This window comes from Hyla sarda, chromosome 8 (assembly GCF_029499605.1).
Source record: "Hyla sarda isolate aHylSar1 chromosome 8, aHylSar1.hap1, whole genome shotgun sequence".
Classification (NCBI taxonomy): Eukaryota; Metazoa; Chordata; class Amphibia; order Anura; family Hylidae; genus Hyla; species Hyla sarda.
In genome coordinates, this window is record NC_079196.1 from 20,837,828 (window position 1) to 20,850,648 (window position 12,821).

At 47.4% G+C, this 12,821-nt stretch overlaps 1 protein-coding gene across 1 annotated transcript in view; it reads left to right on the forward strand.

Moving 5' to 3' along the window:
• Positions 1 to 12,821, forward strand: part of MGAT5 (alpha-1,6-mannosylglycoprotein 6-beta-N-acetylglucosaminyltransferase) — a 138,604-nt gene that overhangs the window by 77,497 nt on the left and 48,286 nt on the right. Inside the window, exons 5-6 of the mRNA XM_056536619.1 lie at positions 7,601 to 7,638; positions 9,428 to 9,500. Of these exons, the coding sequence (XP_056392594.1) occupies positions 7,601 to 7,638; positions 9,428 to 9,500 (111 nt within the window). The remainder of the gene's footprint in view (positions 1 to 7,600; positions 7,639 to 9,427; positions 9,501 to 12,821) is intronic.

Here is a 12,821-nt window from a genome sequence, read left to right on the forward strand (position 1 = left end):
TTGTGTTCTTTCCGTTGTAGATTGTAAAATGGCCTTCATTGCACAAACCTCATTCCGTCGTGGATTATAGTTTCGGGTTTCAACCCTTTCTTATCCGTATTCTACAGAAAACCTCATTTTTCACCTCACAGAGAAGGCGCGGGCTGCAGGTGCTGCGCGTCCATTGTACACCAGCCTTTTAGCTCCCTGGGGGAGAGAAGAAATAAATGAAGAATTAGATTTGGCCGCGTAATTTGTTCCCAATTCCGCTCCATTAGTCGGTGCAGCTGACTGCGCAGCGCAGGTTTTTTTTTTTCTTCTTTTCGGACGCCGCTGTTTCGAGAGATTAATTTGCCTGTTTTGGTCTTTTTAGCAAACAATAGCGAGCGCATGGCCTCCGCTCTCCCCGCCCTTCCCCGCTGGTACATACAGCTGTGCGGCAGCCATCTTTAATGAGCTGCAAATGTTTGTTCATTGTTACGAGGCTTTTTTTTTTTTTTTTGCCATTATAGTAGTTTTCCAGATCTGCGTCGTGTGCCCATACATTAGGGGTAAAAATTCTACTTTAGGTTACGTTCATAGGTACAGGATCCTGCGCAGATTTAATGCTCAGGATTTGTAACAGCAGATTAGTTTACATTGAAATCTGCAGCAGAAAATTCTGCGCATCAAATCTGCGTAGGTGTGACCGTACCCTTACTCAGATTATGGAAGCTGAGATACGAGGTGGTGTTTGGGCAGGGGCTCGTACTGCTTTTATAGTTGTTCCTGAGTCAGCTTAGTGTGCGTCCTTAAGGGGTTAAAGGGGTACTCGGGTTTTATCAACTGGCTCCAGAAAGTTAAACAGATTAGTAAATTACTTCTATTAAAAAAAAAAAAATTTCATCCTACCAGTACTTATCAGCTTCTGAAGTTGAGTTGTTCTTTTTGGTCTGACCACAGCGCTCTCTGCTGACACCTGTCTGTCTCAGGAACTGTCCAGAGTAGGAGCAAATCTGTTTAACTTTCTGGAGCTAGTTGATAAATTCCCCCCCCCCCCCCCCCCACCGGAATACCCCTTAACGACAATGGACGTAAATGTACGTCATGGTGACGTGGTACTTAACGCACTATGACGTACATTTACGCACCGACATGATCGCGAGCACCAGAGCTGTGCTCGCATCATGCCCGGCAGGTCCCGGCTGCTATCAGCAGCCAGGTACCTGCCGGTGATGGCCGACATCCGCGATCGCGCGGATGTCCGCCATTAACCCATCCGATGCCGTGATCAATACAGATCACGGCATCTGCGGCATTGCGGTACTTTGAACGGATAATCTGATCGCCTGCGGTGCTGCCGCGGGGATCCGATCATCCAGCATGGCGTCCGGAGGTCCCCTCACCGGGCTCCAGCCGTCTCCCGGGGTCTTCTGCTCTGGTCTGTGATCGAGCAGACCAGAGCAGAAGATGACCGATAATACTGAGCAGTGCTATGTCCTATACACAGCACTGCACAGTATTAGCAATCAACTGATTGCAATGAATAGTCCCCTATGGGGACATAAAGTGTAAAAAATAAATAAATTAAATTAAATTAAATAAAAAAAAAATTAAAATAAAAAAGTACAAAAATGTGAAAAATCCCCTCCCCCAATAAAAAAGTAAAATGTCAGTTTTTCCCATTTTACCCCCCAAAAAGCGTTAAAAAAAAAATAATTTATACACATATTTGGTATCGCCGCGTGCGTAAAAGTCTGAACTATTAAAATATATTGTTAATCATCCCATACGGTGAACGGCGTAAACGTAAAAAAAAAAGTCAGAAATTGCTGCTTTTTTGTCACATTTTATTCCAAAAAAATTTATAAAAAATAAAACCTAAGCAAAAGTGATATTGATAAAAACTACAGATCACGGCGCAAAAAATGAGCCCTCATATCGCCCCATATACGGTAGTCAAAATAGGGCAATTTCAAACATACAAATTTTGTTAAAATGGTTTGAGATTTTTTTAAGCTTTACAATTATAGAAAAGAATATAATCATGGGTATCATTTTAATCGTATTGACCCACAGAATAAAGAAAACATGTCATTTTTACCGGAAAGTGTACAGCGTGAAAACAAAACCTTCCAAAATTTGCTAAATTGCGGTTTTCTTTTAAATTTTCCCACATAAATAATATTTGTTTGGTTGCGCCGTACATTTTATGGTAAAATAAGTGATGTCATTACAAAGTACAATTGGTGACGCAAAAAACAAGCCCTCATATGGGTCTGTGGATGGAAATATAAGAGAGTTATGATTTTTAGAAGGTGAGGAGGAAAAAACTAAAATGCTAATTAAATTGGTCTGGTCCTTAAGGCCAAAATGGGCCTGGTCCTTAAGGGGTTAAGGCTGTCAGGGCATGCTGAGAGTTGTAGTTCTGCATCATCTGGAGAGCTTCAGGTTTGGGAAATGCTATTCTAAATCAGTGTCAGCCATTGACTGTCTCGGCATGCTGGGAGTTGTAGTTTTGTAAGCCCGCAGTTTTACTGCCGTTGCAGTAAGATAACAGTATTACTATATTTTATGTATATGTGTTCTACAATGTTTTTTTAAATGCATTTCTAGAATTGTCTGGTCTCCAAACTATGGCCCTACAAATGTTGCAAAACTACAACTCCCAGCATGCCCGGACAGCCGACGGCTGTCCGGTCATGCTGGGAGTTGTAGTTTTGCAACATCTGCTCGGCCGCAGTTTACATTGCAATCTGCAGCATCTAATATGCACAGAATGCTGTACATGTGAATACACCCTAAGGGTAGGGTCACATGTAGCGCATCCGCAGCGTATTTGACACTGAGGGTGTGCCGATTTCCGCCCCTACAATGAGCTTCCTGCTGTTCCAGTGTGCTCTCGTGGCTGCTCATAGCAGCATTCCACTACTACGAGCAGACACACAGGCATCTGTGAGTCTTTAGTAAACTGTGCGCAGCCGCTCTCAGCCTAGCTCAGGAAGCAAGGGGGGCGACCGCTATGTCCGTGAGTAAATTGCGCATGCGCTCAAAATTTACTACAGACTCCTAGATCCCTGTGTGTCTGCTCGTAGCAGTAGTGGATTGCTGCAACGAACGGGAACAGCAGGGAGCTCACGTGAAATATGCTGCGGATGCGCCACATATGACTCTTCACACCTACAGTATCCTGCGCATATTTGATGTACAGAATTTGAAGCTGCAGAGTTAATTGTAAACGAATTGACTGAACACAGCATAAAATCTGCATCAAATCCTTTGCATCAAATATTTTGAATTATATAGAATTGTAAAGAAGGAAGCGAATGCTTCTGTCTAGAGATGAGCGAACTTACAGTAAATTCGATTCGTCACAAACTTCTCGGCTCGGCAGTTGATGACTTATCCTGCATAAATTAGTTCAGCTTTCAGGTGCTCCTGTGGGCTGGAAAAGGTGGGTACAGTCCTAGGAGACTCTTTCCTAGGACTGTATCCACCTTTTCCAGCCCACCGGAGCACCTGAAAGCTGAACTAATTTATGCAGGATAAGACATCAACTGCCGAGCCGAGAAGTTCGTGACGAATCGAATTTACTGTAAGTTCGCTCATCTCTACTTCTGTCTCTTTGCAAAACAAATAAGAAATTTAAAGTAAAGTCAAAGCTTTCTGCAGCTTCTTCTTCATCTCCCGGGAAGCTTCCTTCATTATAAGCCGACGTTTTCTTATACTCTGAGCTGTGATCTTAAAGGGGTGCTCCGCTGCTCAGCATTTGAAACAAACTGTTCCGAACGCTGGAGCCGGAACCGGTAGCTCGTGATGTCATAGCCCCTCCCCCCTCATGGTGTCATAGCCCCGCTGCTCAGCCTTTGAAACCAACTGTTCCTAACGCTGGAGCCGGGAGATCGTGATGTCATAGCCCCGCCCCCTCAATGCAAGCCTATGGGAGGGGGCGTGACGGCTGTCACGCCCCCTCCCGTAGACTTGCATTGAGGGGGGCGGGACGTGATGTCATGAGGGTGGGGCTATGACGTCACGATCTCCTGACTCCAGCGTTAGGAACAGTTGGTTTCAAACGCTGAGCAGCGGAGTACCCCCTTAGCACTAAAGATTGCTCTGATATCTGATAAATGCGGTAACTACATTAACCAATAAACCAAATGCCCAAATACAAAACCTATTAACAGTCCAATCTGACAAGTGGCTGCAGCACTGTATTGAAACACATTAACTTGCCCTGCTCAAGAGGTTTTGCTGTGACAATAGTGTCATCAGGGGGGACTAGAAGGTAAGGGCAGCTATTACCTTCCAACCTGCTGCTGATGATACTGTTGTCACAGCAAAACATGTTGTGGAAGGCGTGCTAATATGTTATAATAAAGATTGGAGATATAGGTCACAAGAACACTAAAGCACATACTTGCACGCCCTCCTCAACATGTTTCACTGTGAAAACAGTGTCACCGGGAGGCAAGAAGGCAATGGTTGACCTTGGGCAGGGCTTGCTAATGTTTTAATACAGTGCCTTAGCGTGCTTTTGACTTATCTCTCTCATCTTTATTAAAACATATTAGCAAGCCTTACCCAACATGTTTTGCTCTGTCAACTTTGTCATCAAGGTGCTATAAGGAAAAGACTACTAATGGCATTCTAGCCTTCTGATGATGCTGTTCTCACAGTGAAACATGTTGAGGAGGGAGTGCTAATATGTTTTCATAAGAATAATTCTGTCAGCAGTCCATTATGAATTTTGGAGGTCACCTGCATTTATACATTTATATTTTTATTTTGTATGTATTTAGGGATGGAACCGTTAATAGGGGTGTGTGTGTGTTTTTTTTTTTGTTTTTTGTTTTTTTGTTACCCCAGGCTTGTTGTTAAAGGGGTACTCCGCTGGAAAACATTTTTTTTTTTTTTTTTAAATCAACTGGTGCCAGAAAGTTAAACATATTTGTAAATTACTTCTATTAAAAAAATCTTAATCCTTCCAGTACTTATCAGCTGCTGTATACTACAGAGGAAGTTATTTCCTTTTTGAAGTTCCTTTCTGTCAGACCACAGTGCTCTCTGCTGACACCTCTGTCCATGTCAGGAACTGTCCAGAGCAGGAGAGGTTTGCTATGGGGATTTGCTCCTACTCTGGACAGTTCCTGATATGGACAGAGGTGTCAGCAGAGAGTTTTCCAGCGGATTACCCCTTTAATATACAATCGGTGCTGAACCTGCACCATAAAAGGAGGAAACACTCAAATTTGGTATTGTGACATGTCCATATTAGTAAAAAGCAGGTGGCTTTTAATGCAAAATTGCGCTAATTTCCACATGACAAACTGCCTCAACTTTAAAAAAAAAAAAAAAACACACTTTTCCGCCTGGTTCCTCATTCGCAATAAAAAAGCGAGTGACATGTTCCAGGTGCTCAGGCTGTGAAGCTCCTGTTAAAATAAAGGGGGGCTTCATGACAAGCGCCTCCAAAACGGGCTGCAGTTCTGCACATGAGCGGAAGCTTTTGCACGTGTCGACTTACCTTGATAGTGAAACATGAGGATCTAAGTTCTCCGCAAGAGTGACTACTCACTAGAGTGTGACAGCCCTCACTCCCCCCAACGCTTGTGTCCAAGAATACAATGTAGTCAAAGAAAAGATTCATGTCCACATCCATCCTCAGAAGAAAAGCTTTTTAACCCCTTAACGACGCAGGAAGTAAATGTACGTCCTGGTGAGCTGGCACTTAACACACCAGGACGTACATTTACGTCCTATACATAACCGCGACAATCGGAGCGATGCTCTGGTCATGTGCGGCAGGTCCCGGCTGCTGATAGCAGCCAGGGAACCGCCCGTAATGGCCGACATACCGCAATAGCGCGGATGTCCGCAATTAACCCCTCAGATGCCGTGATCAATACAGATCACGACATCTGCAGCATCGCGGTCACTAAAATGGATGATCTGATTGCCCTCAGCTTATTCCAAAAATGTTTTTTATTAAGAATGTATTAAAAGTTTTATATAAGCAAATATGGTATCAATAAAAACGGCACAAAAAATGAGCCCTCATACCGCCACTTACCGTATATACTCGAGTATAAGCAGAGTTTTTCAGCACGATTTTTCGTGCTGAAAACACCCCCCCTCGGCTTATACTCGAGTGAACTCTCTCCGCCCTCAGTGGTCTTCAACCTGCGGACCTCCAGATGTTTCAAAACTACAACTCCCAGCATGCCCGGACAGCCATCGGCTGTCCGGGCATGCTGGGAGTTGTAGTTTTGAAACATCTGGAGGTCCGCAGGTTGAAGACCACTGTTAAATCAGACATTGACAAGCGGTGATGATGAAGGGGGTGGTGTGGGATGATGACAGGGTAATGATGAAGGGGGGATGATGACAGGGTAATGATGAAGGGGGGGATGATGACAGGTGATGATGATGACAGGGTGATGATGATGATGATGATGAGGGTGTTAATGACGGGGGTCTGGATGATGACAGGGGGGATGATGTATTTCCCACCCTAGGCTTATAGTCGAGTCAATAACTTTTCCTGGGTTATTGGGGTAAAATTAGGGGCCTCGGCTTATATTCGGGTCGGCTTATACTCGAGTATATACGGTATATGGAAAAATGAAAAGGTTATAGGTCTTCAAAATAGGGGGATTTTAAACGTACTAATTTGGTTAAAAAGTTAGCGTTTTTTTTTTTTAGCGCAACAGTAATAGAAAAGTATGTTATCATGGGTATCATTTTAATCGTATTGACCCAAAGAATAAAGAACTTATGTCATTTTTAACGTAAATTGTACTGCATGAAAACGAAACCTTCCAAAAATAGCAAAATTGCGCTTTTCTTTTTAATTTCACCACACAAATAGTATTTTTTGGGTTGCGCCATACATTTTATGGTAAAGTGAGTGATGGCATTACAACAGACAACTGGTCGCGCAAAAAACAAGCCCTCATACTAGTTATGATTTTTTTTGAAGGCGAGTAGGAAAAAACGAAAACGTAAAAATAAAATTATGGCCCAAATGGGCTGAGTCCTTAAGGGGTTATAGAGCAGAGTGTCCCAATTGGTGACAATTAAAGGGGTACTCCGGTGGAAAATAATTATAATTTTTTTTTTTTTTTTCAAATCCCCCTGGTTCCAGAAAGTTATACAGATTTGTAAATTACTTCTATTAAAAAAACTTAATCCTTCCAGTACTTATCAGCTGCTGTGTGCTCCACAGGAAGTTTAGTTCTTTCCAGTCTGACCACAGTGCTCTCTGCTGCCACCTTTGTCTGTGCCAGGAACTGTCCAGAGTAGGAGCAAATCCCCGTAACAAACCTCTTCATCATCACGCCCCCTCCCAAAGACATGAATGGAGGGAGCGTGGCGTGACGTCATGAGGGGGTGTGACATTAAGTCTCCAGCCCCAGAAACAGAGGTCTCCGAGACTGGAGCAGCAGCCTGGCATAGAATTCGGGGTGCTGCACCGAGATCGCATGGGGTCTCCCCGCGATCAGAGATCGTTTGGATATGGGATAAGATGTCTATGGCCGGAATACCCCTTTAATGGATCCTGTCTGTGATTAAGAAAACCAACGCACAACTAAACCATTGACGCCTTTAGTTTGTCTTGAATTATTTGCCTTCTCTTTACTAGAAGGTCATATATTTGGCACCGTCTCTACCTTCTGAGCTGTCTGTGCTTTTCTACACCTTCTACAAACATTACAATCACGGATCATATATATATAGATATATAGGGGGAGGGGGAGAGAGAGAGGGGTGGAGAGAGAGAGAGGGTGGGTGGAGAGAGAGAGAGGGGGGGTGGAGAGAGAGAGAGGGGGGGGTGGAGAGAGGAGAGAGGGGGGGGTGGAGAGAGAGAGAGAGAGAGGGGGGGGTGGAGAGAGAGAGAGAGGGGGGGGGGTGTGGAGAGAGAGGGGGGGGGGGGGGTGGAGAGAGAGAGAGAGAGAGAGAGAGAGGGGGGGGGGTGGAGAGAGAGAGAGGGGGGGGGGTGGAGAGAGAGAGAGAGGAGGGGGTGGAGAGAGAGAGAGAGAGGAGGGGGTGGAGAGAGAGAGAGAGAGGGAGGGGGTGGAGAGAGAGAGAGAGAGAGAGAGAGAGAGAGAGGGGGGGGGTGGAGAGAGAGAGAGAGAGAGGAGGGGGGTGGAGAGAGAGAGAGGAGGGGGTGGAGAGAGAGAGAGAGAGGAGGGGGTGGAGAGAGAGAGAGAGAGGGGTGGAGAGAGAGAGAGAGAGGGGGTGGAGAGAGAGAGAGAGAGAGGGGGGGGTGGAGAGAGAGAGAGAGGGGGGGGTGGAGAGAGAGAGAGAGGGGGGGGGGTGGAGAGAGAGAGAGAGGGGGGGGTGGAGAGAGAGAGAGAGGGGGGGGGGTGGAGAGAGAGAGAGAGGGGGGGTGGAGAGAGAGAGAGAGAGGGGGGGGGGGTGGAGAGAGAGAGAGGGGGGGGGGGGTGGAGAGAGAGAGAGAGAGGGGGGGGGGGTGGAGAGAGAGAGAGAGGGGGGGGGGTGGAGAGAGAGAGAGAGAGGGGGGGGTGGAGAGAGAGAGAGGGGGGGTGAAGAGAGAGAGAGGGGGGGTGAAGAGAGAGAGAGAGGGGGGGGGGGTGGAGAGAGAGAGAGAGAGGGGGGGGGGGTGGAGAGAGAGAGAGGGGGGGTGAGAGAGAGAGAGGGGGGGTGAAGAGAGAGAGAGGAGGGGGTGAAGAGAGAGAGAGGGGGGGGTGAAGAGAGAGAGAGAGAGGGGGGGTGAAGAGAGAGAGAGAGAGGGGGGGTGAAGAGAGAGAGAGAGAGGGGGGGGTGAAGAGAGAGAGAGAGGGGGGGGTGAAGAGAGAGAGAGAGAGGGGAGGGGGGTGAAGAGAGAGAGAGAGAGGGGGGGGGGTGAAGAGAGAGAGAGAGGAAGGGGGGGGGGTGAGATAGAGTGAGGAGGGGGGGGGTGAGAAGAGAGTGGAGGGGGGGGTGAAGAGAGAGTGGAGGGGGGGGGTGAAGAGTGAGAGGAGGGGGGGGTGAGAGAGAGAGGAGGGGGGGGTGAGTGTGAGAGTGGGGGGGGGTGATGAGAGAGAGGAGGGGGGGTGAGAGTGTGAGGAAGGGGGGGGGGTGATGAGAGAGAGGAAGGGGGGGGGGTGAAGTGAGAGAGAGAGGGGGGGGTGAAGAGAGTGAGGGGGGTGGGTGAGAGAGAGTGAGAGGGGGGGGGGTGAAGAGAGAGAGAGGGGGGGGGGTGAAGAGAGAGAGGGGGGGGGGGTGAAGTGAGAGAGAGAGGGGGGGGGGGTGAGAGAGAGAGAGGGGGGGGTGAGAGAGAGAGGGGGGGGGGTGAAGAGAGAGAGAGGGGGGGGGGGGGGTGAGAGAGAGAGAGGGGGGGGTGGAGAGAGAGAGAGAGAGAGGGAGGGGGGTGGAGAGAGAGAGAGAGAGCGAGATATATATAGATGTTATATGTTCCCGCTACAGTTCAGGTTTACGATTTCTGATTTGTTTTTATTCATTTCAGGTTGAGAACTGGGTGTCCTCGGCTGCAATGGCGAGCTGTAAACCACAAAGAGGAAACGGATAAAAGGACAATGGTAAATGGGCTGGTAATTCTTATTATTGACCCGGGTGACGTGTAATTAGTGCTTTTAGTGTTTCGATAAGGAGCCACGGGAACGTGGCCAAGGCCGGTGTTACCAGTACCAGTCATTGCTTTGATCTCAGAATATCTGATGGGAGATAATCCCAAGGTGTAGATGGGGGTGAGGATTACATCTGACCTTTAGCTGATATTTTCCGGATACAATAGAAGCAGTGTATGAACGGCAATTAACTATTAGTGCTCCAATTACCCGCCCATTGTGTCACATTTGTGCTCCCAAACCTGTACAGCAGTGGTCTTCAACCTGCGGACCTCCAGATGTTGCAAAACTACAACTTCCAGCATGCCCGGACAGCCGTTGGCTGTCCGGGCATGCTGGGAGTTGTAGTTTTGCAACATCTGGAGGTCCGCAGGTTGAAGACCACTGCTTTAGAGTATAGATATATATGGCTGCAAAGCTAGCAGGGAATTATGAGATCCTGAGATAATAGCAGTTTGTGTTTAAAAAAAAAAATTTAAAATGACTGTTTTAAAGGGGTACTCCAATGGAAAACTTTTTTTTTTTTTTTTTTTAATCAACTGGTTCCAGAAAGTTAAACAGATTTGTAAATTACTTCTATTAAAAAAAAAAAAAAAAATCTTAATCCTTCCAGTACTTATTAGCTGCTGAATACTACAGAGGAAATTATTTTCTTTTGGAACACAGAGCTCTCTGCTGACATCATGACCACAGTGCTCTCTGCTGACATCTCTGTCCATTTTAAGAACTGTCCAGAGTAGGAGAAAATCCCCATAGCAAACATATGCTGCTCTGGACAGTTCCTAAAATGGACAGAGGTGTCAGCAGAGAGCACTGTGCTTGTGATGTCAGCAGAGAGCTCTGTGTCCCAAAAAGAAAATAATTTTCTCTGTAGTATTCAGCAGCTAATAAGTACTGAAAGGATTAAGATTTTTTTTTTTTTTTTTAATATAAGTAATTTACAAATCTGTTTAACTTTCTGGCACCAGTTGATAAAAAAAAAAAAAAAAAGTTTTCCACCAGAGTACCCCTTTAAAGTGTACCTGTTACAAGATAGAAATGAATAAATAATTCTACAGCCTTACTCTTTACCTGGTGCTGATCCCGTCCCTGTACTTAAAGGAGAACTATGGCAAAAATTAATTAGTAGCTGAGCGCATGGGGATCAGACCGCTTGGCCCCATGTGATCTCCAGAATGGGAGGCGCCACTCAGTGAGGAGCGCGTGCTGCAAAGAAGAAGCACCAAAAAGGTCTGAGTATGGCACTCGGGCATCATCGGCGCTACCATAGAAATAAATGGAGTGTGTGCTGTCTACGATAGAGAGCTGGGGACCTGTCCTGGAGATCGCAGGGAGTCCCAGCAGTCAGACCCCCCGTGATCAGCTACTTATCCCCTATCCTGTGGAAAGGGGATAAGTTAAAGGGGTACTCCGCCCCTGGCATCTTATCCCCTATCCAAAGGATAGGGGATAAGATGTCAGATCGCCGCGGTCCCGCTGCCGGGGACCCCGGGGATCGCCGCTGCAGCACCCCGCTATCATTACAGCACAGAGCGAGTTCGCTCTGTGCGTAATGACGGGCGATACAGGGGCCGGAGCAGCGTGACGTCATGGCTCCACCCCTCATGACATCACGGCCCGTCCCCTTAATGCAAGTCTATGGTAGGGGGCGTGACGACTGCCCATAGACTTGTATTGACGGGGGCGGGCCGTGATGTCACGAGGGGCGGAGCCATGACGTAACGATGCTCCGGCCCATGTATTGCCCGTCATTACGTGCAGGGCGATCTCGCTCTGCGCAGTAATGATAGCGGGGTGCTGCAGCAGCGATCCCCGGGGTCCCCAGCAGTGGGACCCCGGCGATCTGACACCTTTGGATAAAGGGGTACTTCACTGGAAAACCTATTTTATTTTATTTTTTAAATCAACTGGTGCCAGAAAGTTAAACAGATTTTCTTAATCCTTCCAGTACTTATCAGCTGCTGTATGCTCCACAGGAAATTCTTTTCTTTTTAAATTTCCTTTGTCTGACCACAGTGCTCTCTGCTGACACCTCTGTCCATTTTAGGCACTGTCCTGAGCAGGAGAGGTTTGCTATGGGGATTTGCTTGTACTCTGGACAGTTCCTAAAATGGACAGAGGTGTCAGCAGAGAGCACTGTGGTCAGAAAGAAAATAAATTAAAAAGAGAAAAGAACTTCCTGTAGAGCATACAGCAGCTGATAAGTACTGGAATGATTAAGATTTAAATAGAAGTAATTTGCAAATCTGTTTAACTTTCTGGCACCAGTTGATTAAAATTTTTTTTTCCAGTGGAGTACCCCTTTAACTTTTGCTGGAGTACTCCTTTAAATCCTTTTATGGCTCCTGATTCCCTTGTTTCTGCTGCTCACAATGCATGCAGTTCACTGAGGAGGGGATGGGCCCTTGCTTGCCCTCACATCTCATGTGAGAACGTCCTCCCTTACACCTCAGGACTTACCATTGGCTTCTCTGTGACATGCCCTTGGCTGTTCATTTTACTAATCTGTAATACACGTGGACGCATTTGTGTATTTACAATAGAGAATGTATGAGTAGGTCATTGATAAACTCCTCTGGTGGTGGCTTATCTCCCTGAGAACTAAATAATCAGTCTGTTGAAATTCAACACGCCTGATCTTTCTTAACAGTCAAAAGCCTCTATAAACATTAGTCAGCCAATACTTCTAATTTTGGTTGATTTGGCTGACACTTGTTTATGGCAGCCTTCACCCAGTATGAAACTGGCGGGCTCTCTCTCTTGGGTTGGGGCGGGCTCTCTCTCTTGGGTTGGGGCGGGCTCTCTCTCTTGGGTTGGGGCGGGCTCTCTCTCTTGGGTTGGGGCGGGCTCTCTCTCTTGGGTTGGGGCGGGCTCTCTCTCTTGGGTTGGGGCGGGCTCTCTCTCTTGGGTTGGGGCCGGCTCTCTCTCTTGGGTTGGGGCGGGCTCTCTCTCTTGGGTTGGGGCGGGCTCTCTCTCTTGGGTTGGGGCGGGCTCTCTCTCTCGGGTTGGGGCGGGCTCTCTCTCTCGGGTTGGGTTGGGGCGGGCTCTCTCTCTCGGGTTGGGTTGGGGCGGGCTCTCTCTCTCGGGTTGGGTTGGGGCGGGCTCTCTCTCTCGGGTTGGGTTGGGGGCGGGCTCTCTCTCTCTCGGGTTGGGTTGGGGCGGGCTCTCTCTCTCTCTCGGGTTGGGTTGGGGCGGGTTCTCTCTCTCTCTCGGGTTGGGTTGGGGCGGGTTCTCTCTCTCGGGTTGGGTTGGGGCGGGTTCTCTCTCTCTCTC